Consider the following 26,555-nt stretch of genomic DNA (forward strand, 5'->3'; position numbering starts at 1 on the left):
TGTAGTAGAGTTAAATTATTTCAATTTTAGTGAATTTTGGGTACTTATAAAATACATAACACAAATTATGTGCTCAAAAGTTTAAAAGAATCTAATATAGAACTATGTTGCACAAACTAGTATATAACAGGAAATTTCAATGAAAACTACTTTTTGTATCATTTTAAAACAACTCTAATACAACCTTCAGGTTAAAAGTAATACTTATTTTTATAACTCTACAAAGTATACATAGCCCGTATATATAGTACATACAATATGTATATACATAATAATATAAAGTTACAGTTTGGCTTAAGATAGCACTGATCCTTATCCCAAACAAAGTCTCTCCAATGTGTAATTTTACTTTTAGGTTGTGTCAACACAATGCACGATTGCTAACATGTTACACAAACAGAGTACCGACTCTACTTTGTTGTTTTAAAGTCATTAACAAATAACACCGGCTATGTAGTTTGCAATTCATTTTATTTATTTGCATCATGTTTAAAATACTTAAATAATTATGTAATGTTTATTTTTATGATACGTTATTTAATAAAACATCAAATGCAAAAGAACTAAGTGATACCATGTTTTCTATCTTACTAATATTATAAAGTATAATAAGTAAATTTGGGATAGATATATAACATATAATCTAGAAGAACACAGATTACTAGGAAGAGTCGCGGGTGACAGCTTGTTACCCCATAAAGTTTTACATTTTTGTTCAATATGTTTTAAGAAATTTGCTTAGGTGATTAGGTTAGAAAAAAAAATATTTACCTTTTACATTTTATTACGTAATTTGCGTAATTCAAAATTAGGTGTAACCTTGACAATGTTAAATTTTTATTGCATTATTTACATATTATCTCATTTATATTTAATGTATAGATCACGATTGAATTTTAACAGTAATTGGCCTAGGGAAATCTTCACATAGATACCATTAGAATTTTTTATTAGTGTAATCGCTTCTTATTTACATATTCATCCTCTCCCCCGACGACTATCTCTCCTTTCAATTCTCACCGTATCAGAAAAAAGTGGGAAGGGGAGGAGGATTATACCACCTACCACACTAAGAAGAGTTTGCTTCATGTGATAATTTGTATCTCAAGTTCTTATCGAGACATCTCAACCACACAGCACCTAAGTGGGAACAGACACTTAAAATAAATTTAACATGTTTTTTACTCGTCTCAACATACAGTTGCACTTTAGTTCGGACGCTCGCATCGCTTCATTCTGCCCCCACCAGTTGAACTAATCAGACGTTCGAACGGATAACAACGTGCATTGTTATTTCAAATTACACGCAATGTACGAAATAAAAGATAAGGTATTCTTGGTTACTGGGGGCGCTAGTGGAATTGGTGCAGGAATTGTCAGAACAGTTTTGGATCGCGGTGCAAAGGTAATATTTATTATAATAATATAAACATACTTGTTTTTTTCTAACTCTGTTGGAGGTTAAATCCGTTTCATTTTTTGTCGCAATAAAAATAGACGGATATTATTGTACTAATAATAACGTGCGCCCGAAACATGCTAATTGGTTCGTCAACTCGGCTTAACTAAAAACTTATGCTTATTCGTATTTATAATATACGTTGATGTTATGTTGAAGTTTATACAGTTTGTACATTCATTATTTTACACATTATTACAACACTTGAATAAATTCGCAATATTTTGCAGCATGTCGTCGCCTTAGATATTGATGTCATTCAAGGAAAGTCACTGGAAAAGGAACTAAACGATAAACTTGGAAAGAATAGGGCGAAATTCGTTGAATGTGACATAACAACACAATTACAAAATGCTTTCGACATTGCGACTAAAGAATATGGATACATTGATGTTGTTATTAATAATGCAGGGATTATGAACGACAGTCCAAGTGTATATGAAAAGGAAATAGCTGTTAATGTGGTAAGTACGCAAGCAGCAATAACGCAAGCACAGTTCAGCATACCGAATGACGTCATCCGCACGCATCGCAAAAGTTGCCCATCAGAGCATCGGATTCGGAATTGCCAAAGCGCAATTACAATGATTATCATTGGACGCATTTAAAAAAAAGTTAATCAGTAGCCTATGTGTTCTTTCAAACTGTATTCTACATTTTTTCAAATTTCATCGTAACCCATGCAGCCGTTCTAGAGATATCTAAAAAAATTAGGTACGATTAAAATCCCGTTGATTCGAAACGTGCGATGCTTCCGATACCGACCTATGAACACTTAGCTTTAAAAAACAGAATAAAAATTGTATGTTATTTTTAAAATTAAACATCTCTATTCTAATGTTAATAGTCTTGATGCACTGTTAACCTCGTTCATTGTCATATTTACAGACCGCATTGATAACGAGCACCTTAAAAGCTTTTGAATGGATGCGCAAAGATCGGGGAGGAAAGGGGGGCACGATTATGAACATATCTTCTATAGTTGGATTGATGCAAACACCGTTACTACCAATATACAGCGCAACGAAGAGTGCAGTATTACAATTCAGCAACTGCTTTGGGGTAAGACAATTTTTTTTTACATTAACATTTTTATGACAAAGATGATTGTGTTTTAATGATTCTTAAAGAACTAGTAGACATAGGACTAGAAGAACTAGTCTTTCAACTACTGTTGGGCCGACGTACTGATCAAGGTTGCGAGAGACAGCACGATGGCAGTGGTTCATTGTGACGGTATATCTTTAGGTTTCAACTACAGCGGTATTGACACTTATTGTCAAATATTCCTTGTAAAAACAGAGACATTGTCTTTCGATTGAAGTTTTCTAAGCCTAAAGTAATATCAGCATTGATATCTCTATTTCAAAGAAACCAGAGAAATTCAGTAAATTTAGGTACTAAGCACTAATGCACGATGAAATAAGACTTAAACTGATACGCGGCGCGTCGCTGACATTTTGTTTTTTTGTCGCCAAAGCCGTTACCAGTTCGCAACATTTTTGTCAAGATCGTTGTGAAAAATTAGCCGTGTTAAAGATGGCGGAGCAAATGTGTACAGTTGACTTATAGTCGATATGACTGTACTGACTGCATAAACTACCATCGACGAGTCAACGTTGGTGGGTACTGTTGCCTTGTAGTCGTGTACTAACCGCATAGTCAATTCAACGTTATGTGCACGAAGCGCGTGCAACGCGATACTCGCGACGCAAGGATGCAGTATTAGTTTCGAAGATTTACGTCGCCTTGTGTAAAGACCTTACTTGTATGTACCTTAGTTATTCGTGAAATTAGCAATATATCGTTCTGTTTTAAGCTTTAATAACTCCGCTGCTAAACATAGTCCGGCGTAAATTCTTGTAACTGCAATAATTCCTAAAACAAATGCCATTATCAGTAAACACAGTTCCGTTTAGTTTGCGATAACCTCTAGATAAAAATTAATACTCCAAACTGATTCAAGCACAGACTTTTAGTTTGATTGTTTTGTTTCAAAAAGCTTTCCAAGTTACTTTGACATTTATCAAACAGTATTATGTAATATTTTTGCACTGAAATATGACTTGTAATAATATCGCCTTGAAAAAATTTCACTAATCGAAGTTAATTTTTCAAATAACAATTCAGCAATGCTTACGCAATAAATCTTTCCGGTATTCCATCTATTCTTTATTTAATTTAGGAAATTACGTTTTCTTTAACTTGACGGTTGATGTAGTGAGGTGTGGAATCGATTTCTATATCTGGCAGTCAATATTTGAGGTTATAGTTTACCAATGAAATAAAATACATCATTTATATTTGCCATATTGGCGTAATATGCAATCAAATATTTTGAAATGTTGAACGTTTGTTAAATATTTCTTAATTTGTAATGCAATATTGTAGTTAGAGTTGTTGCAATACAGCATAAGACATTTATTAAATGATAAGTGATCATCGATGTATACAAACTATTTAACTACCGTAGTTTTTTTCCAGATGGAGCCACATTTCAAATCATTCGGAGTCCGTGTCGTAACTGTATGCTTTGGTAGTACTGACACATCTCTTTTGGATCCACAAAAAGTTGGTGGTTTTATAAAAGATATTGATGAAAATATAATGATCGGTATTAAGAAACTGCCACTTCAAAGGTACAATTTCTAATTAATTAATTGGTTTGTTGTATTTTCTACTCTATTAATGTCCACTTATGATTTATTATCATATAAATGTTAGTATTTATACTTGTTTAATGTACAATGTTATACATTGCAGTGTGCAGTCTGCGATTGAAGGTCTTCTAACCGCGTACATTAATGGAAACAGCGGAAGCACTTGGCTCGTGACCTCAAACAGGCCGGCTGAAGAAATAACGGAAAATGTTAAAAACGCATACAAAACGTTAAGTCAGGGCGTACTCTGAACAAAAGGCCGTTAAATTGTATACAGGATGTTACGTTATTCATACAAAATTTATTCCTAAAAAATAATAGTTAAAATAAGGAAGTTTTTTTTAGTTTTAAGAGCTACGTTAATTATTTATCGTTGCGCCAATTTTATTAAATCAGTAAGGTATGTTATATAAATAAAGTTTATTTACACCACATATTTTTTGTATTTGCTAATTTTATTATTGAATAAGCAATTAATTGTTAATTTATTATACGAATAAAATAAATGTATAACTTACGTGAATCAGATTACAATAATGTCTAGCTACTAACAATAATTTGATTAAGAAATAGTCCATAAATACAGTGAAACAAAAGTTTATTTGTTTTTAATAAAAAAAAAATCAATTTGCTTTAATGTTATATAGACTTTTAAGATTTTTTTTCTTTTAGAGAGGTCGCATTTAATACTTTTTTCAACTAAAGATATAAATAAATGCGTAACCTGTGTTATCATTTGTAACTATTATATATAAATACTTATCTCGTTTGTTATCCGTCTTTGTCGGTCACTAAGTTTTATTATAAAAACACAATAACAATTGTCTACTACTATATTTAATATTGTTCAGACGTCGTTTAATGAAAATGTTTGATATTAAAAATAAAGTGGTGATAATAACTGGGGGGGCAAACGGGATAGGGGCAGCTACTGTTGAAATTTTGTTAGAAAAGGAAGCAAAGGTAAGATCATAGTTGATTTTGTATTGTTTGGTGGAAGCCTCGCCTAAAATAAATAGTAGAAGTTTATTTCAGTATTGTCTTGCTCAATATAATGTCCTTTTCCACTGTATTCAGACATACAAAAACTTATAGTTATCTTAGATTTTAAAGGAGCACGATACGATGACGATACAATGATCGATTTTATGCGAGTGTTTCTATAGAGAACCTTACGGTTTTAACAACAAGTTAATCAATAAGCAATCCTTGGGATAAGTAAAACAAATACCTATTAGTGTTGTGTTTATCTTTTCCTGATGGCACCCGCAACTCCGTCGCGAAAAAAAAAACTAAATCAGTAGCCTATGTGTTCTTTCAGACTATGTTGTACATCTATTCCAATTTTCAGTGAGATGCAACATCCATCCACTCAAACATTCGCATTTATAATATTAGTAAGATTGTATAAATTCCATAAAGTTCGTGGTCAAACAATGTATCTAAACAATTGTTTTATTTAACCACAGAGTAGATAATATAACTTTACTAGCAGGTAACTGTACTGGACATCGATGCCAACTCCCTATTCAAGCTGGAAGAAAAACTAAGCAATAAATTTGTTAAAGCCAGTGTCAAATATATAAAATGTGACATAACTAAAGAAAATGAACTCTATGAGGCATTTAATTCCGTTCAAAAAGAAAACGGTCAAATAGATATTGTTATAAACAATGCTGCTATAGGTCAAGAAACGATGGACACTTATAAAAAACTCATTGAAGTTAACTACGTAAGTAAATCCCTAATTTATTGTACATTATGTATTATATTATACTTTGTATTTTAAGTTTGAAAAATGATGTTTGTAACATAGCAAAAAATAATATTTAACCTTTAGCCGATTTAAATTGACAGGCGTTTTTATAATAATAGTAATGATTGGTTTCTTAAATGAATGATTGCTTATTTTAATGTATTTTAACACTGAATCCTATACATGGACAGCATATAATAAGAGTTTCGCCGTTGGCGCTAACGGTTGCGGTTGGTAACGGTGTAGAGTCCGAGCTAATAATGAGATAAAATTACCCATCTTGAACTACAACAGGCGCTTTTAAGTCGGAACGAAGCAAAACTTGTCTTTCTGCGCAATTTCCTATCCCTTTATAGAGCTCAGTGATTTTATACAATTCCATTATTGTATTCAATGTTTTGTTCTGATATTTCCAGACAGCACTTGTTACAAGTACATTAAAAGCTTTAAAAGTTATGAGAAAGGATACCGGCGGCAGGGGAGGGACAATAGTAAATATTTCCTCTGTCGGGGCTTTATCTCAACCGTCTCCAAGTTATTTTATTTATTGCGGCAGTAAAAGTGCGGTGCTTCAATTCAGTAATTGTATTGGTGTAAGTATTATAAAATTATTTACAGCATTTTCTAACTCATAAACTACGTAGCTATAAAACCAATTGCGACATCTTTGTTAAGATGGTCACGTCTGTTATAACGATGCTGCAAAAACGTCTCTATGCAAGAAAATTGTCTCTATGTTTCTGTTTTTCTGATGTCAAAAAATTATGTATAGATTTCTATTCTTTTTTTTAAATGTTTTTTTTGTAAATGCTTTTTTTATGAAGTCGGCTTTTTTTTCTTGTTAATCTGTGATATATTTAGTACTATTGTCACACTTGATCATGTTCCCAATCTATTGAGAAAAAGGAAGTTTTTCTCCCCATTTAAAATCATTGTCTCCAATTTAAAAAGCATTTTTCATAAATTATTGTTAAATTTTCGTCAGCTTTTGTAAAGCACTAGCGGTCATCAAAAGTCATCATTAGTAGCCTGTGTGTTCTTTCAGACTATGTTCTATATGTACGCCAATTTTCATCGAAATCCGTTCAGTCATTCTGGAGTTATCTTCATACAAATATTCATCCATCCATCTAAACATTCGCATTTATAATATAAGCAAGATAATTGTAACGTAATAAATTAAATAATTTTACAGAAACAAGAATATTATTCAATAACTGGAGTAAGAGTGTTAACGATATGCTTTGGCGCCACCGATTCAAACATGATGCCAAACATGAAAAGTTTCGATCCTATAATCGATGAGAATATGGAGTCTGTCAGTAAAAGTTATCCCACTCAAACGTATGTTATGTTATTTAATATAATTTTATTCAAACCAATAGAATACCAAAATGAAATCAATATTCGATCTCGAACTTTTTTTTCCACGGTATTTTAATAAACATTTTTCATTCCATTTTCTTTAAATTTGACGGGAAAACTCTATTGTTGAGATGTCATACGAAACTTTTTGCACAAAATGGTTATTTAAAATAATTTTTGAATTCAACGTTCGAATATGGATTTCGGTTAAATTGTGTTCGGCCATAAAAGTAGTTTATTGTTTTTTTCTTTAGGATTTGGTCAGCAGCTGAGGGCGTGGTACATGTTTATCAGAATGGTACCAGCGGAGATACCTGGCTGGTTAACGGCAATAAACCCGCTATAAACATAACTGAAAAAGTTAAAAAAGCCTACCATATTTTATCTGAAGATATTTTTCCTTGAACTCTATGATTTTTTATTGTTTATATGATGATCCAACTTCAATAAATTCTGAAAAAAAAATCTAGCAACATGAATTAAAATTACTTTGTCGATTTGTTTTTTTTGCGACCCGACGCCATACGATAAGCTAAAACCCCGTAAAATGGATATCACACTAATATATTTTTATGTAGTAAATAAATTAAGCTCCCTAAAAGACCGAAATATGATTTAAAAAAAATCCCTTGATTGAAATATGTTTCTTTAATAACAGTTATCACTTAAATTAACGAAATTATATGAATTGTTTACGAATTTTATCTTATCCAAGAGATAAGGCACGAAGTCAATTGCTTATGCAATCGGTTATTGAATCTGAAAGTGGTATTCGCATTTAGTTTAACATTGCTATCATCGTGTTTTGTACGTATTATGTTTTTCAATACGTAAAATAAATGCAAAAAGATATGTATAGCTTATTGAAGTACTGCTGTTAAAATAAACATGGAAGATAACTTTACTTTTGAAGGTAAAGTGATCCTAGTGACCGGGGGTGCAACAGGCATTGGTGCAGGATTGGTCCGAAGTATACTATCACAAAATGCTAGGGTAAGTTTCAATCCGTTACTTAAGAGTATTAAATAGGTCTTAATCAAGGCGATATATCCCGAGATATCAATAATGTCTAATCCGGACGAACCCAATCTTCTATTACATCGGCAGGATTGCATCTTTGTCTTTTGAGAGTTCTCACATATGAGCTTCAACAATACTCGTATTGTTTGCAAAATAATTATCTAGTCCCGTCTCACATAAAATACATTTGTATAAACGTAAAAATAAAAGTTATTTTTTCTTAAATATTTACAGCATGTCACATTTCTTGATTTGGCGGAACATAAGAGCGAAGTCTTGGAGAGGGAGCTTAAGAATAAATTCGGTACACTGCGAGTGATGTTCATTAAATGTGATGTATCCGATGAAAAACAATTGAACGAAGCTTACAATAAAGTTATAAATAAGTTTCACAGGCTTGATATAGTCATTAACAATGCAGCAATCCTTAGCGAGGAGGAGAATTTGTACAAGAGAATGGTTGACGTTAATTTTGTAAGTATAAAATCTACTTTTCTCGGTTGAAAAATTACCAGAAGACAAAGCATATAATGAGAATTCTTAGCACCGAAATATAAGATTATTAGAAGTAACTTAGTAGCTAAAGCTAAACTGTAAGGGGCTGTGACAAAATAATTAATAAGATATTATTTAACTAATCAATCGCTTGTAATTTTCAGTCCGCTGTTATTTCCAGTACACTAAGAGCGTTAGCTACTATGGCAGTGGATAAAGGAGGATCAGGCGGTGTCATCCTGAACGTATCATCTATGATGGCTCTTACACCCAGTAACAGTCTAGCAGTGTATTCTGCGACAAAGGCAGCTGTTCTACAGTTTACAAATAGTATTGCTGTAAGTGCGACTTAATATTTTTTTTAAATATGATATTTTATTCACCTTTTACCTTTTTGACTTTGTTGATGTTTATGAATCGTCACGTTATCAACTATTTTATTGCAGTTAGTCGAATTAAAGTGATAACTACGAAACTTTTTAATGTATTACAAAACTCAACCTTGTCTCTTGATTAAATTAGTTCTGCTCTAATTTTCAGATCAATAAATCATACTCCAAATCGGAAGTTCGTGTATTGTCAGTTTGTCTTGGACCAACCGACACTGCGATCCTTCACAAACATAACTCGGAACTTTTTGACAAAGGCTGTACGCAATGTTTTACTTCGCGTGTTCCAGAAAGACAGAGGTAAGTTTACACGTAAAGTTTAAAAATAGTTATTGCACAAACGGAATATTATGTATCGTGGTTTTAGAATACCCTTTCTAGGTAAATCCTGTACCCAAAGCTCCGGCGAAAATACGCATCATCAAAAGAGGTGGCCATGACTCATTAGTTTCTACGCTTTATTCTTCATGCTTTGCCTAGATATCTAACATTTAATATGGGTAAAAAGGGTGGAAAGTCATGATCAATTAACATTTTGGATAATACGTAAAGTGTAAAAGTTGTGTTGCAATTTAAAAGTTGTTCCTTTGCATTATTTCCAGAGTTGAGTCAGCTGTAAAAGGTATAATTGATGTAATAAAGAAAGCAGAAAATGGCTCAACGTGGATAATAGCTAGTAATAAGCCTCCTGTAGACATTACCGTAAGTGTCAGGGAGGGACTCCAAAATCGCTGTAATGACGTCGGCGGATCGTAATGTTATTTTTAATTTTTCTTGTTATTTTTTAAATACAAAAGATTTTAATATATAATTTTTTTTAATTATAATATTATTGTATATTCAGCCTTTATTTATGTAACCCTTTTCCGATTTCTATGAGATCTATTGCTGTTAGGGGAATCATTGACGAAATTTAAATCTAAAATCTATTAAGATGTATAACCTACTTTCTCATAAAGAACGGACGGAAAGAGAACTAAAATTAGGCCTCCGGTACGCACACTAATCCGACGAAACGCAGAATTGCTTCCACTTAACCAATTTTGACTAGAGCCAACCTATTCCTAAAACAGATGTTGTTGCTGGGGTCTGCCACTGTTAATTTTTAACAACCATAGCTACAATACCATGAACGCCGCCTGATAAAAATGCTATTTCATCAATAACATCAGCCATTATACTTAGGTAATTGAAGTTTATAAATACAAGTGATATAAAATTTACAAAAGCAACGCACGAGAAATCGTTTCAAGATTGCCATGTTAACTAAAGCATTTATATGTGAGTGTAAATAAATCAAGGAACAATTCAAGGAAAAAAGTGGAAACACACTGGTGGTTATAACAAGAAAATAATAAACGTTTGTTTTTACAAAAAAAAAATATTGTCTTTTAATATTTTTTATTTCCAGAGAAAAGCAAATAGCGTTAAACCTTTTTTCCAATTTATTCACCTTACTTTACCAAGAATCGGCAGCCAAATCAGTATGCAGAAGTTCGAAGGAATATTTTGGTAGTTCAAATTTTTTGAATAAACATTATAATCTTGGTACAGGTATGTCATACTGTCCATTCCATCATAACCACCTAGGGTCCACACGGCTTTCAATCAAACGAAAAAAAATTTTAATTTTGAGGGAACTCTACGATTGATGTGGGCTTAGCAGCAAATATTGGCGACCAGCGCCTTTGAATTGTCATTATCATTTGTTCAATACAATAAGTAGAAAAGGAGTTAGTGACACGTATTTTCAATTGACAAAAGGACGTTAGTGAGTTATCATAATTTAGTTTGACTGATGCGCACCGGGTTAGATAACTTCGCTGATCTATAGATATGTAAAGATAAAACTACTGTTTATAAAATTTGACATTGTACGTTAAGTATCATTAGCAAGAATGACTTACGACTTAAAGGATAAAGTTATTTTGATCACCGGAGCTGCCACTGGTATTGGTTCCAGGGTGGTTCGGATAGCTGTTGCAGAGGAGGCAAAGGTAAATCTATCAATTATAGATACTAATGCATATTAACAAATACACCGGTCATCATCAGCTTACCCTAAGTTAGGGATGACTAGACCATCGTTAACCGGCCTGGCCCAGTGAGGGATGATTGTCTTCTCATCGCAGATATGTGCAGGTTGCACCACGATGTTTTACACCAGTAAATTAGGGATAACGTATTTCAATTTCGAGCGATCCCGGCAAATCTCATCTGTTGCACTGACTGATTTTTCAATCTCTCTTGTTCGACCTTCTAGCCATTACGTAACCAGTCAGCCAACCAACCAGCTTTATTAAAGAAAAAACTACGATTAGACAAGGACTCTTAAAGAATCTAATCTAATGGCATACATTTTCATTTATTTATCGTCATGACCAAATTTTTGTGTACTTATATAGAGTAGCCTCTAGTGCTAGTCCACTTAGAGAAAAATTGCCTCTTCCTTGTAACTAACTTTTGTATAAATTGAAAACAGCAGCAAGGCAGTCAAAATGCGTTTATTATGTTGTTAACATGCATATACTAAACTATATAGATTATTTACAATATAATATAATTCCGACTACATGTCGTTCTTAACTTCCCGCGCTATTCTCCTCTCTTTTTTTCACTTAACTTTTTTACATAATTAAAAAGCAAAAGGCGCTTAGTGGCCAGTATGTCACGTCTTTGGCAGAATGTTATTTTTGCACTGAACAACCCTATGATATTGTTTTGCACGCACATCATTATTGCATTTTTTCAAAACTTTACTTTTTTAGTTCTTATGTAAGCTGGCATGCTATTTGTAATTGCATTATCGGCAAAGCATACATGACGTTAAAAATATTACGAGTATTAACAAAGTGCATATTATACTTTGAATTGTTTTCATGAACATTTTATCATTATTGATAAATATAACCATAACACGCGATGATTTGATGACGAACAATAGATTAAAATTGGATTATATTTTTTTACTTATTCTAAATGACACGCTAACCATGGGATTCTGAGAAAATCCCTGTTTAAAACATATATTATAGTTATTAATATTTTGTCAAAAATAATGACAGCGAAGACTACATTATGTTTTAAACAAAGATTTTGGTCTCAGAAACCACCGGTAAGTGCTGTGGTGATTATAGACTGTCGAAGTTGTCTGACCTGGCCGGCATAAGTCAAATAGATCCCCAGCGCCCCCTTGTTAATGAAGGCGTCACAAGACCATTTTCTACTTTTAGCACTTTTGCAGTCTTCTTACGTTTTTTATATCAATTCCTACTTATAAAATTTTACATGTTTTTTCCGATAGATATTAAATTATAGATAACTACGATAGCAGTATCTCTGTTTCCGGCCCAGAAGGCTTAGTACGAATGTTTGCGACACGCGCCTTTGTAACGCCATCGATATTAATATGTGATAACATACTTTAAAAAACGAATAATTGATAGCCCGCTTCTCTTTTAAGTCAGTTGTGTCAAAATGAGTATGAGATTTGTTGGTGAAATGTTTGACTTAGGCCCTACGTTACACTTAAGCCCTAGGGGTACAGCACAATTTTTTATATAAACTTTGCCGATTACATTACGGAAACGTTCTCACGAATATACGCCTTAGGCCCTCTGATAAACTTGTGCTATTTCCAATTACGTTTTTTCAAAATTAATAAATGTATATTAATAATTTACTGTCTTGCCAGTAAACACAACTGGAAATAATATTTGCGTAATAACGCTCAAACATTACAGTGAGGTTAAGTAAAGTACACCATTATAGTCTACTAATATACTTCCAGTGCCCATAGCTCAAAAAATAGATTCCAAACATGAATCTACTAAGACAAAATTAATCTATATATACATATACAGTCGACACTTGAAATTATGAAATAACAATACACACAATAATAAGTAAACATTCCTGAGCTCATTGTTAGATAGAGAAGATCTAAAATGGATAAAACCTGAGTTTAATTCATCGATAATAATAATTGGTAGTTTTATTATTCTTTTTATTTTTAATTTTCCATTGACACAATAATTAATTTCATGTGTATTACAGCATGTTGCTATCTTAGACATAGCAGTGGAAGCAGGTATCGCATTCCAAAATGAACTAAACTCTGAATACGGGAACAATAAAGTTCAATTCATTAAAGGCGACGTATCAAACGCTGAAGAATTAAATGCAGCGTTTGCCAAAGTCAAAGATGAATTCGGCTACATTGATGTCGTGATTAACAATGCTGGCATTCTCAACGACAATTTACAGGTTTACGTTAAACAAATAGACATCAATGTGGTAAGTAACTTTTGGTAATTAAATTACATTTCACTAGCGGTCGCCCACTACTCCGTCTGCGCGGTATTAAAAAATACTTAACTGGTAGCCTATGTTTTTCAAGACTGTGTTCTACATCTATGCCAAATTTCAGCGATACAACCATTCTCGAGAAACCTTCAAACAAACATCCATTCATCCAAATAATCGAATTTATAATATTAGTAACATTTATTTGTTAAAACCGATATTCGATATACTTCATGCGATCTCTCTTTAATGTGAAATCGTATTGGCATAGAACGTGTTAAAAACAACTGCATCCATATCTAAACTTCATCAAACCATATTAATCCTTGATTTTTTGTATCATTCCAGACAGCGTTGGTTACTAGCTCTTTAAAAGCATTAGAACTGATGCGCAAAGACGAAAGGGGTAAAGGTGGTGTTGTGATCAATGTGTCATCGGTAGCAGCTATTTGTGGCGTACCAGATACACCAATTTACAGCGCAACAAAAGCTGCCGTACTGAAGTTTACTACGGCAATGGGTGTAAGTATTAACTTTATTGGAAACATGTTATTTTGTAAATATAACTGACCATACACAAAATAATCTAATAGGATATATACAATAGTCACTAAAGTCATTTTTAAACTAATTACTGTTGTGATTTTTAGAGTGACTTGTATTATACAAGAACTGGAGTTCGATTCTTGACGGTTTGCTTCGGAGCGACCAACACGCCTCTACTCTCCGCAGAAAAAATGGGAAGTTTTGATCCCAAAGTTGAAGCTGGTATTGTGGCAACATTAAAAAAATTGAAATGGCAAAGGTAACAAAAAATGTACAACTTTGTAAGAATTTATAGAAAAAGCAATTTCAGTATTCAATCTATATTACCTTGAAAACTATCTATGCGGTTCAAATAAAAATCACCTTTTGAGGCTTATATGAGTTCCCCGTTATCTCTCTTGATCTATTCGGCGCTTGTTATTAACCCTGGCTGTAGTTGCGAATTTCTTTAACATTGTCATATGCTTTCAGCCCTGAGTCTGCAGCTCGCGGAGTTGTCGACACCTACAAGAAAGGATCAAGCGGCAGCGTGTGGTTGATTAGTGGAGACAAACCAGCGGTTGAAGTGACTGATTTATATAACAAAGGCATCGCATTGTTTGATCACCTAATATATAATTGAATTTTATACTTATCTTTCACGTAACTTGATGTTTTTGTAATATCGATCAAATAAACTCTTGATAACTTTTATGTCTTTAAGTTTTATTTTATCATTGTCTTATTATCCAACTCACTGAGGAAGGTAATGATTTACGGATATATGTAATTATTTATTTATGTGGATGGGTATGTATGTGCGATCTTTGTGACGGCCTAACGACCTTTTTTGTCGAGTTTGGTGTCATTTAGTTGTTCATCCCCAGTTTAATTGATATTATATTGATAATATACTTAAGGTGACAAGATTTCTAAAATAACAAAAATAGAAAATGTTTTTATCATTATCATACTTGGTCCCCCCACTTTCCTAATTTATTTTACGTTCTTTCAAAAGCTGTAACGAAGTTAAGCATTTTTGTAGTTGTTAATGTTTTCATTTTCTGCCAATAGATGGCGCTAAGACTGTATTAGATTAAATCGATAAAAGTGCGATTAAAAATGTCCCTTACAACAGATATACCAATAATCAGAATCAAATAATTGAACAAAATAACTAGTAAAACTGTGCAGTAAAATATCGTTAAAGTTAGCAAGATGGCTATTCTCTAGAACAATGACGTGTTCGTCAAATGTCTTTGGTCTATTCACAAATTGACATTGACATTTGAGTCGTTTTCTTTTTCTGTCAGAACGGAACGGACTGCCAGTCAGGCGCTTTGCCCTCTTGTACTTAGGGAGTCGGTGTCCTTTTAATTTAGTCCAGTACTACAGTAGCGTTCTAGTTTTTACTGAAGTGAAAGTTTTAAAAACAAAAGATTTATATTTGAAATCAAGTTTGTGTGTTTATTCATTTAAAAGAGTATCAATACACAATGAATCCGTATCAACAAGTGAGTAAAAATCTAAACTAGTGCACGTAGATAAAATAGTTAACCTTGTTTTGTTTATCACAAAAAACAATGCATTGCTCAGAATTTTTGTAATTATTGTCGTTTTCATTTGGTTTTAAGGGCCAATCGGGGTATCCGCAACAGCCATACCTACATAACATTGGATTTAGCAACACGGCTCCACAGTCGTTTGGAAATCCTATGCCGATGGCGGGTTTTCCCACAATGGGCTATCCCCCGCCACAGCCGGGATACTCTGCGGCGTCCGGATACCCTCAATCTAGCCAGCCCTACCCACAACAAAATACTGGGTATCCTCCAAGTCAGGGCTATCCAAATAGTGCACAGGGGTATACCCAGTCTTCTCAGGGATACTCTCAAACTGCTCAGGGATATCCACCATCTGCTCAAGGATACCCACAATCAGCTCAAGGATACCCACAATCAGCTCAAGGATACCCACAAGCTCAAACAGGGTACCCCCAGGCAAGTCCAGGCTATCCAGAGACCAATAAATATCAGGGCTACCCACCCCATAATGAGTCTCATGCACAAAGCCAACAAACTTACAGTGTATCTTCAAACCCAGTGGCTAACACTACGAAGGTATGTCGTGACTATTATTATTATCATACATTTCACATACTTGTGCTAATTTGGCAAATATTTATTTGTGATAAACAAGACATTGGCTTAACTTAATCTGTGTGCTTGTTGCTTAACAAAATTTTTATACATAAATATAACAATTTTTATGCCTAATTTATTCATTCTGAAAACCATTTTTCACCTAATCACAATCATTAAACATTTAATTAAATACCATTAATTAACATCAAGTATTAAGAGTTTCTAGTCAACTTATGTATTCCATGTCCTATAATTTATCACAGATATAAAATTTTCCATTTTATGTCTTCGGTAATTTTTTTTTCTACATAATTTACAATTTTCTACTTAATTAGATTATTGCCACTGTACATGGAATGTTTATCTTGGCACCGAGTTGGCAAACACCGCAATTCATGAACTAGATAGGAAATGGATAGACATAACCTTGGTGTTTACGTAATGTAGAAATAGTTTGAATAGGTTTATCCTCAATCAAATATGTTCAAACAGTGGCCACACAAGATTGTTATCAATTTTTATTATAAAAGAGTATACTTTGTGTTTAAACCTGCACATATTTTGTTGAAACTATTCTACTTGTTAAGGAATTAAGAAAATATACTTCCTGATAAGTTTAGTAAATAGAATTTATCTATTGAATCCAAGAAATAAAGGATATACTATTATATAAATAGATTTATAAAAAAAAACTGTTTCAGATTACAGAGTGCTTTGTCTGAAGTTGCAAAGGAATGACTTTTGTACAGTCAGCTGCATAAATATTTACATATTAAAAAAACTTTAGAAACTTGTATAGGTCTTTGGTTTCAAGAATATGTATGCATACACTCATCGGAAGCATGTAGATGGTTAAGTCCGTACAATATGTTGAATTCAAAGGCGTATATGAGGTAGTGAAGTTTGTATATGAAAAATTATTATACAGCTGACTGTATTCAAATTAGTCGGAACCACGATCAAATTAAGATAATAATATTAATGACACCTACTTATTGATGAAATCACAAAATACTTATAATACTCCTATGTTATATTCAAACATCTCTATGTATTCATTTCATTGTGTAATCGGACTTGGCAATATGCCAATTGGGTTGGTATTGATTTTAAGAGTGAACAAATTTCCTTGTTTTCTGTATAAATAAATGTATAATTCCTGTAGCCCAAAAAGCAGACAGAAGTTATTTATTATGGGCCGGGCATATATTTATTCCTACTTCAAATTTATGTATTAAGTATGCAAGCACATTCTCCTTAGTGTCCTTATTTAATGACAGTTATTCTAGTGCTCACTGAATAATGATTAGGTTGATGACTTCTCCGTAACAGCTAAGAAATATTAGTAGAAGCTCTTACTCATTTTTTACATTTATCTGACGCTCTTACGGTAAAGGAAAATCGTGATGCAACCTGCACATATCTTCGAAGAAATTCAAAGATATGTGTGAGGCAGCCAACCCTCACTTGGCCAGAGTGGTTGACTATGGTCTAGTTACCCCTCACTTGGGTATGCTCTTAGCCAGTGGGGACATATAGTGAGCTGACTATGACAAAGATAAATATTTAAATCCTATATAATCATAATTTCTGGTATGTTTCCTCTATTTTAATAAGTTTTATAACGATATTTTCGGTTTTCATCCCAAAAAATGGCGTTCGATTTTCGAAAATGGCTACGATAATTCTTTGGAAACAATCTAGCATAGAGGTGTATCGTATGAAGATTCCTCTGATACTGACTTACGAAGCAGCCATATGTATATGCTCTCGCTCTATTCAAGGAACATTTTGCAGCAATTACATTGTTATGTTCACTTCGCCTCGTCGCGGACATTTATCACAATAAGCCACGACTCAGACTCAGTCTTGACTTTGGTCCTCAGTAAAATGGGTGTTGTGCGTTTGATCGTATATTGTTTCATATTTGGATAGATTTGAATGTTTTTGTGCTTGTGATTTGTGATGTGACTGTTCCGTGTTTTCTGTGTTGAATGTATTATTTCCCTGACGCAACATTTCCTCAACAATCAATATGTCCTCTGTCACATCTAATTCTAGTATGCGCAGCGCCTATAGAGCCACGATTGGTTTACGGCGCGGGTTCAAATCGTTCCGTTTCACGGTATACATGTTTGTTTGCTGATTCGTTATTGGTTTTTTGATATAGTTCCAGATGATTTTAGATTAAAAGTAGCAATCGTAAGTTTCCATTGTCAACACACCTAAATAAAATATTCAATCAATTATATTTCAAGTTTATCGTTCTCTTTCTGTTATTGCAAACATATTGAAAGTTTTAGTTGGCGTTGCGGCAGTGGAAACGCACGGTTATTGAAGTAAAAAAAGTGATAATCATCGATGCTTTTTTTCTATTACTTCCACCTAATTCTTTTTAAGGGTCTTTGTTCTGATGTTGATTCAGATCCTTTATTAGATAAACTAGAAAGATTACCTTGTACATTGCTTAGCCATTGGCTAGACTCTCATGGTCACAATCGTATGTGGTGAATCATACGTCTGTAACTGAAGATTATCAAAAATATTAACTAAAGTGAAATATTTACTGTAGTCTAAATAAAAGCCCTTTTTCTGACACGTGACTTATTTAAAATTTTCTAAATTTTTAAATTTGTTACTATGTTTTCCATAATTAAAATGGACTCTTAAAATACACCGTGTGTTTTGTTTACAATCGGTGGTGATAATTGTACGACGACTGCTTTTAAAGTTATAATCAAGATATCCTAAATGTCAGTATTAATTCTCTCCAAAATGTCACACAGGCGACATCTGTATCTAAATCTGTCTACGACGCTCTTATTTATGTTTTCTCTTTAACACCTTTTTTATTTTGATAGTCCAAACCGACCGTGGTGCCGGTGAATCCTTTCGACCCGCGCGAAGATGCGGCGGTCCTCCGCAAGGCTATGAAAGGATTCGGTACTGATGAGAAGGCCATCATACAAGTGCTTACACGCCGCAGCAACGAGCAGCGCCTGCGCATCGCATTCGAGTTCAAGACTCTTTATGGAAAGGTGAGCTATTATGATAAACATAGATTTTTAGAACAAGAGATATCACAATAGCATTTTGGCATATTACAGTACGCTTTTCGTGCTACTCCATGCCTCAAACTTCTGTATTGTTAGCATTCATGAGCCGTAAAAGCAAATCTGAATACATCAAAATGTATATCACTTTGATAAAATGGTTTAACCTTTGATCGTTGGTTTCTGAGATTAAAATTCATGTATAAAACATTTCGGCCATTATTTATATATATATAAGAAATCAACCATTACTTGATGTACATTGTATATGGATTTATGAAAAGTAAAAGCACCTTTTGACGTCAGTAAGGAGGAGTGGACTATCATTGCCACCTTAATTATGTTATCAGCCACACCTACATGATACTAGGGCCTTATATCATCACCCTTGCTCTCCTCTTTATGAGTAGCAAATCAAAATAATGTCAAAGTCTAAATAAGAAGCAAAATAATGACGAATCTCATTTTGTCTCCCATGAATGCAACTATGATGTAGATATTTGAACTGTGTGACGCTCGCTACGTCACTCGTATGGAGTAGAGCCAATAGAACAATCGATGTTTAACTTTAGAGTAATGGGAATACCCGATTGTTTATTTTTAAAATACTCGTACGATGATAAAAAAACAATGTGAGCGATAACATAGAAATGGGTTTACCGTGTTAACATTCATACCATTATGCACTGGCGGATAGAGTTTATCGTATTACTGTTGCCTGCGACTCCGTCCGCGTATAATAAAAAAAACTGAATTAGTAAGTAGCCTATGTGGTCTTCTAGACTATGTTCTACATCTATGCCAAATTTCAGCGATATCCACGCAGTCGTTCTAGACATACCTTCTAACAAACATACATTCGTATTTATAATATTAGTAAGTAAGAAAGGCATGCTGGTAGATATGCTAGCTACAATTATGTGTATTATGTTCTTATATTGTGGAATCCTGTTTCCACAAGCTAACTTTATCATTGACTGCCCTTGTTAGTTTTCCCTATTCGTGTTGATTACGGGACGCATATTAATATAAATTGTTATACATCAAATTATTAAGCTATTCAATAAATTTCCCCAGGGTACCGTAAGTTCGCGTGAATGTAATTTTTTTTCATGCAATAATACCTATTTTTAATAGGTTTCCATGGTAACGAGACCAAAATAATATTAGTCTAGAAACCTAGTTAAAATTTTAAAATACGTCTTTATAGTCGTCTGCATTGTAAAAATATAATACAACGTACAGGAAAAATGTATAATTTTTGGTAGCTCGTATCTTATGTTTATTTTTAGAAACCGTTGATAATCGTCAAGTGGCGGTTGCAACGGGACGTGCTTGGAATAACAATGATAAAACTTTGAAGGTTTGAACGTTTCGAATGCACAAATCAGAATTTTTTTGAAGAAAAATTCAAATTAAAAAAAAGAATGTTACTTCTGGGTTATCTTACTTGGGGTATTTGTAACATGTTTGGGTCTTATTATACTTGTTTGTTTATTAATAGGATTTAGTGTCGGACCTGAAGAGCGAGACAAGCGGCAAGTTTGAGGATCTGTTGGTGGCGTTGATGACACCATTGCCTCAATTCTACGCCAAGGAACTGCACGATGCCACCGCTGGCATTGGCACTGATGAGGACGTGCTCATCGAGGTCATGTGTACAATGTCCAACCATGAAATACACGTCATCAAGCAAGCGTACACCGCCAGTGAGTATTGACTTTATAATAATCACTAGTTGTGGTCCACGATTCCGTCCGTGTGTTCTACATCTATGCCAAATTTCAGAGTGATCCGTTGAGCTATTCTTGGGATGCCTTTAAACAAACAAGCTGTGAGCTGATGATGATGTCTTGTCGGTTTGTGTACCGGGCGAAAGAAAGTGCTTACGAAACCACTATGTTACGGACCATTGCACATTTTAAATTACAAACCTATTCGAATGACGCGTGCATTATTAAAATAAATCAATGAATATATTATAGAGCATCTAGACACGGTATATGTTGCAAAAAAACCTGTTCCTAATTTGTATTATTTGTTAGTAATAGTTTTATTAGTAGACTCACATTTGAGAGTCAATGATTCACAATTATCTACCGTTTCCTTTTACCGTTCATTACTCATGTTTATTATTGTGCAATGTATACGCAATCCTAAGGAAAACTAAGTACATATATGCAAGTTAATCATTTGGTATCAATAAAAATCAACTGTTATTTAAAAAGGAGTACTGTTGGTACATAAGTCAATGACGCTAAAAGATACGTTGAATCATATTAAATGACGAAACTAATCGTTAATGTATACAAAAAGAAAACGTATAAAACTACGTATGTATGAGTAATGTATGACGTAAGCTGTATGTATGAAAAAACTCACGTATTACGTCGAATCAACCTCGAGCTAATGAATCATTTCCCTTCTTAAAGTACACTTGCTTTAAATAATACGGCAACAGACTCGTGTATCTCCTCTGGGTCAATAGATCGTTATCTTTAATCACACAGAAGATAAGAAACTTGTTTATGGTTACTTATGGTAAAGAGAACGGAAATCTTAAAATACTTCAACCGTTGGATTCTGAGATGAAAATCTCTGTATGAAACATATACAACCTCATTTTCTTTGACAAAACAAAGATAACAATATGTTTTATTTGGGGATTTCGGTCCCAGAAACCCACAGTAAGGCATAGGTTTGAAATGAACGCGCAACGTTCAACATACATGATTTAACAGATTCTTTTTATAGTTAAATTGTATAGATTCTAAAGAGGTCTTATACAAGTGAACTCCGCTTTGAAATGCTAACTAGGATGAATTATTGTATTTGGAACAGCCACATTTGTAGATCGTACAACTATGATTAGATCGGTTTGATAAAAATGGAACGCTATACAATGTGGCCACCTCCACTCAAATTATAACTATCACAATAGTGAACTTAATCAATAAGTACTAGCTGTGGGTTTCCGAGACCAAAATGTCTGTGTAAAACATCTAATCATTTAAAAAATAGAGGTAACAATATTGATCGGAGATTTTGGTCTCAAAACCCCAAGGTAAGATTTATTCAGTTGTTTAGTTAATAAATTCAAGGCAATGGTATTGGCGAGTTTATTATCATATGAAAAAAAAAATCGTTACATGTAGAGATTGCACAAAAAAGTCTTGTTTCAAAGTATTTGTGTGTAATTTTCAATGTACTTATTTCAGTTTACGGGACCTTGCTCGAGGATGATTTGCGCGGAGACACGTCGGGTAATTTCAAGCGGCTGATGACGTCACTCTGTATGGTAAGTACTTTCCTTGTTTACAACTAAGTTATTATATAACGTACTAATAATGATATCATTGTATTGATTGGTATTTAAATATGTGTTAATTACTAGCAGTTGCCCGCGACTTCGTCCGCGTGGAATTAAAAAATCTAGTAATAAATATAGCCTATGTCCCTCGGGGATATTGTAAGTTCTCAACGTTGAAAGAATTTTTTAAATCGGTTTAGTAGTTTCGGAGCATATTCAAAAATGCAGATAAACAAACAATCAAATCTTTCCTCTGTAAAATATTAATGTAGCGTCGAAAACGGAAAATGGCTAATGATGTTAATGCAGAAAAAAATACTCTTTGTCTGTTGATTTTCTTCAAAATATGGATCGATTTCAAAATTTTTTTTTTTTTCATATTCCAGGGTAACAGATCTGAAGATTTCCACGTAGATCAACAAAAAGCTAGAGAAGACGCAAGAAGCCTGCTGCAAGCAGGTACATAAATATATCACACGATATCCTACATAATAATTATAAGCTATGTTTAAACATCCAATAAAATTATTTCTCACTGTACGAATTCAAATACGTCGAGCTTGTAATTACTAAAGTTGTATTAAAACTCAAAGTTATTGTCTTGTAAAAATTCTCTCACAAACATATTGACACTTCGACAGCTGATTTGAATAACCTTAAAATTTCACTACGGAAAGTTTCTGTAAGAGGGTTGTTTAGTTTTATACAGTGGAAACCCAACAAGATGTATATTTCCAGGTGAGCTGCGCCTGGGGACAGACGAGTCGGTGTTCAATGCGGTGCTCTGCTCGCGTTCGTTCCCGCAGCTGGCCGCCATCTTCCAGGAGTACCACTTCCTCACCGGGCATGACATCGATGACGCCATCAAAGCAGAATTCTCTGGAGACCTGGAGAAGGCTCTACGAGCTATTGGTCAGTATACTATGTCTGTTATGTTATTACTTATATTACTAATATTATGAATGCGAATGTTTGTATGGATAGCTGGATGGATGGATGGATGTTTGTTTCAGGGTATCTCCAGAACGACTGAATGGATCTGCCTGAAATTTGGCATAGATGCAGAACATAGTATGAAGAACATATGGGGTAATTAGTCATTTTGCATTTCGCGCGGACAAAGTCGAGGGCGACAGCTAGTCTATAATGTAAAAAAAAACTTAATTGGTAGCCTACATGTTCTTCTAGACAATGCTGCACATCTGTGTAAAATTTCGTCGAGATCCGTTCGTTTAGCTGTTTTGGATATATCTTCTAACAAACATCTATCCATCTAAATGTTCCTATTTATAATATTAGTAATATAGTAGGTTTCTACGCAGAATGCATGTTCTAATCCTATTTTTCTATAACAATAGAATAATGTTTTATTTGTAACCAATTTTGTCCGTGAATTCCAGTGAAAGTGGTCCGCAACAAGCCGCTGTTCTTCGCGGAACGTCTGCACAAGTCTATGAAGGGTCTGGGTACTAACGACCGTCAGCTCATCCGCATCATGGTGACGCGCTGCGAAGTCGACCTCGGGGACATCTCCAACATGTTCCATTCCAAGTACGGAGAAACACTGCAGAGCTGGATCGAGGTAAGAATCTAGAAAAAATCTGGTAATAAACGTGAACGATGTCACTTGCGGATAGTGTACTTTCAAACAATGAAGGAATTTTTTAAATCTGTTTAGGAATTTCTGAGCTTATTCTATGCAAACAATCAAATATTTTCTCTTTATATAAGTATTGATTAACACGTATGAAAGAGATAGATGATTGTAGAACTGGATTATAGTAAGAATGCAATAGAAATATTAGAAATAACCGCGTACGAAAGAGATAGTTTACTAAGCGAAACTGGTTGGTAGAATGACATAAAATATTTTGGAAATAAACTAATGTTTGTATTTATGAATAAGCTGTCGCCCGTGACTCCGGTCGCGCAGCATTAAAAAAACTTAATAAGTAGCCGATGTGTTCTTCCAGACTAAGTTCTATATCTATGCCAAACTTCAGCGAGATCTTTTAAGCCGTCCCGAAGATGCCTTCAAACATTCATCCATCCATCTAAGCATTTGCATTAATAATATTAGAAAAATGGATGGATCTTTGTATGTTCAGAACGGCGCAACGGATCTCAATGAATTTCGGCATAGATGTAGAACATCTTGTCATCAGTCTGGATGACACTTTTTTCTGCGCAAACGAAGTCGCGGGCAAAAACTAGTTCTTCATAAATCTCGTTAAGGTGCGCTATAAAAGTAATTATTATGATTAACTAGCTGTCGCCCGCGACTCCGTCCGTGTGGATATATAAAAAAAACTTAATTAGTGTAGCCTACCCATCCATCCATCCATCCACATCACATCCATCTAAACATTCGCATTTATAATATTAATAAGTTAAAAAAATGTAAAAAAAATGTTGGCTCTAATCTACCTCCTCACCAATTTTCAACCAAATCGGTACAGCCGTTCTTGACTTATAAACAGTGTAACACGACTTTCTTTTATATATATATATATATATATAGATTTGTGTGTAACAATTATTATTTTTTTGTAACAGGGCGACTGTTCCGGTCACTACAAGAAATGTTTATTGGGTCTGCTCGGCCTTTATTAAGCGGTCTTTTATCCAGCACGCCACAAGACACATGCATATAATTTTATCATTCTCTTTTTTAATTATGCTAATGCATAGCCAATTATTTTTAAAAGCTAATTTTTATGTAATTTGGCTAGTGGTAAGCAACTATTCTATTTTATTTTTTTATATGTAATCTTAATGTATGTAACTTATATATTATTATATTTTATGCATATATAATATGGTAAATAAATAATTTCAAATATTTTTACATATGTATATTCAAGGTAGAGGCATAGTTATATACAATGTTATGTGCTCATTGAAATAATGTCAATATATTTATAATATTTGCTAAAATTAACCGTCCCTATGATCTGATTTTGATTAGTTACGAAAAATATTAAAATCTCATGTCAAGTATTAAAATTTTGTTTTAATAAAATTATGATTTTTATATCGATTTATATAACTTTACTATATATAAAAATAATTAAAATAAGCATGACTTTTCTATACAAGTGCCTTTTATGTTTTTGTCAGTGTTAAAAAATTTACCGATTTGCCTTAAGATAAATAAATGTGTAACTCAAAGTAAATTATACTGCTTAAAATGTTAAAAATGCTATGTTTAAGATATAATCTATATACTATTGAAGTTATTATGTTACTGGGAGATTCCACTGTGAAAAAATTTCTACAAAACACATAGGCTCGGAGCCTGGATAGGTAACCACGGTGGCCTTTGAGATCGCCCCTTGACGTTTTTTTTTTCGTCGATATGTGCACCTCAATAATTTCATTCACTGTAAGAATAGGTTCCATCCACACCATCTCTCAGCTGACAATCCACAACCGTGCGGTTTGCGCGAAACTTCCTGCCTCGCACAGCAGCGTTGTGGAATGGTCTGTCCTCGGCGGTATTTCCAAACCGCTACGACTTAGGGTCCTTCAAGAAGCGAGCTTATCACCACCTCAAAGGCCGGCAACGCATCTGCGGTTCCTCTGGTATTGCTGATGTCCATTGGCGTCGTTGAACACCTCGGTGTTCCCGCTGCTCGTTTGCCCCCTTCTGTTATAAAAAGAAAGAACGTCGGATAATTTACATATGTAATTTGAACACATTTGTACAAGGGGTGACACAAACCTGCGGGTACAGATTTTTGCGCAGTCCGGTCAAGCGCATAGCAACTGCGCTACACTGATTTTATGTCCTGTGTATAAATTCATAGATAACATGTTTTTGTTCATGTTTCAGCAGTGGAAATGGATGTTTATGCTTTTGTCACAATCATTTTATATTGATCCATGTTGATCTAAAACTTTTTTTTTTGGATTACAAATCTTCCATTTTTATTTTGTTGAACGATTAAAGCGAAATTTTAAAGTGCCAAAATTATCTCAAATTCTACATTTACATGTTCTTTTACATAAATATTGAATTAAAATGCCTTTACTAGTTCCTACTATGCCTTATAGTGGGGGTTTTGAAGTTGC

General features: G+C 33.7%; 3 protein-coding genes across 5 annotated transcripts; all 3 read left to right on the plus strand.

The window, feature by feature from the left end:
* Positions 1 to 1,214: 1,214 nt before the first annotated feature.
* On the plus strand, positions 1,215 to 7,730 carry LOC106128216 (uncharacterized). The gene is made up of 10 exons (XM_013326506.1): positions 1,215 to 1,405; positions 1,690 to 1,923; positions 2,348 to 2,521; positions 3,944 to 4,098; positions 4,223 to 4,361; positions 4,927 to 5,082; positions 5,612 to 5,851; positions 6,292 to 6,468; positions 7,071 to 7,219; positions 7,495 to 7,730. The coding sequence occupies exons 1-10, from the start codon at positions 1,310 to 1,312 to the stop codon at positions 7,643 to 7,645; spliced, it is 1,671 nt and encodes a 556-aa protein (XP_013181960.1). The 5' UTR covers positions 1,215 to 1,309; the 3' UTR covers positions 7,646 to 7,730.
* Positions 7,731 to 8,011: 281 nt separating this feature from the next.
* LOC106128217 (peroxisomal hydratase-dehydrogenase-epimerase-like) lies at positions 8,012 to 14,687 on the plus strand. Its single transcript, XM_013326507.1, has 10 exons — positions 8,012 to 8,233; positions 8,495 to 8,734; positions 8,920 to 9,093; positions 9,296 to 9,444; positions 9,747 to 9,898; positions 11,029 to 11,141; positions 13,201 to 13,440; positions 13,798 to 13,971; positions 14,100 to 14,254; positions 14,467 to 14,687. The coding sequence occupies exons 1-10, from the start codon at positions 8,129 to 8,131 to the stop codon at positions 14,615 to 14,617; spliced, it is 1,653 nt and encodes a 550-aa protein (XP_013181961.1). The 5' UTR covers positions 8,012 to 8,128; the 3' UTR covers positions 14,618 to 14,687.
* Positions 14,688 to 15,276: 589 nt separating this feature from the next.
* Positions 15,277 to 25,204, plus strand: Anxb13 (annexin B13). 3 transcript variants are annotated; one of them, XM_013326919.1, is made up of 9 exons: positions 15,277 to 15,488; positions 15,609 to 16,094; positions 18,980 to 19,156; positions 20,676 to 20,880; positions 22,390 to 22,469; positions 22,868 to 22,940; positions 23,220 to 23,393; positions 23,882 to 24,063; positions 25,038 to 25,204. In XM_013326919.1, exons 1-9 carry the CDS (start codon positions 15,471 to 15,473, stop codon positions 25,092 to 25,094), a joined length of 1,452 nt encoding a protein of 483 aa, XP_013182373.1. In that variant the 5' UTR covers positions 15,277 to 15,470; the 3' UTR covers positions 25,095 to 25,204. The 3 variants fall into 3 exon arrangements, with proteins under 3 accessions (XP_013182373.1, XP_013182375.1, XP_013182374.1); XM_013326921.1 differs by lacking the exon at positions 15,609 to 16,094; XM_013326920.1 differs by lacking the exons at positions 15,277 to 15,488; positions 15,609 to 16,094 and adding an exon at positions 17,896 to 18,243.
* Positions 25,205 to 26,555: the final 1,351 nt, after the last annotated feature.

The sequence above is a fragment of the Papilio xuthus genome, unplaced genomic scaffold (genome assembly GCF_000836235.2).
Source record: "Papilio xuthus unplaced genomic scaffold, Pxut_1.1 DF828780.1, whole genome shotgun sequence".
Taxonomy (NCBI): domain Eukaryota; kingdom Metazoa; phylum Arthropoda; class Insecta; order Lepidoptera; family Papilionidae; genus Papilio; species Papilio xuthus.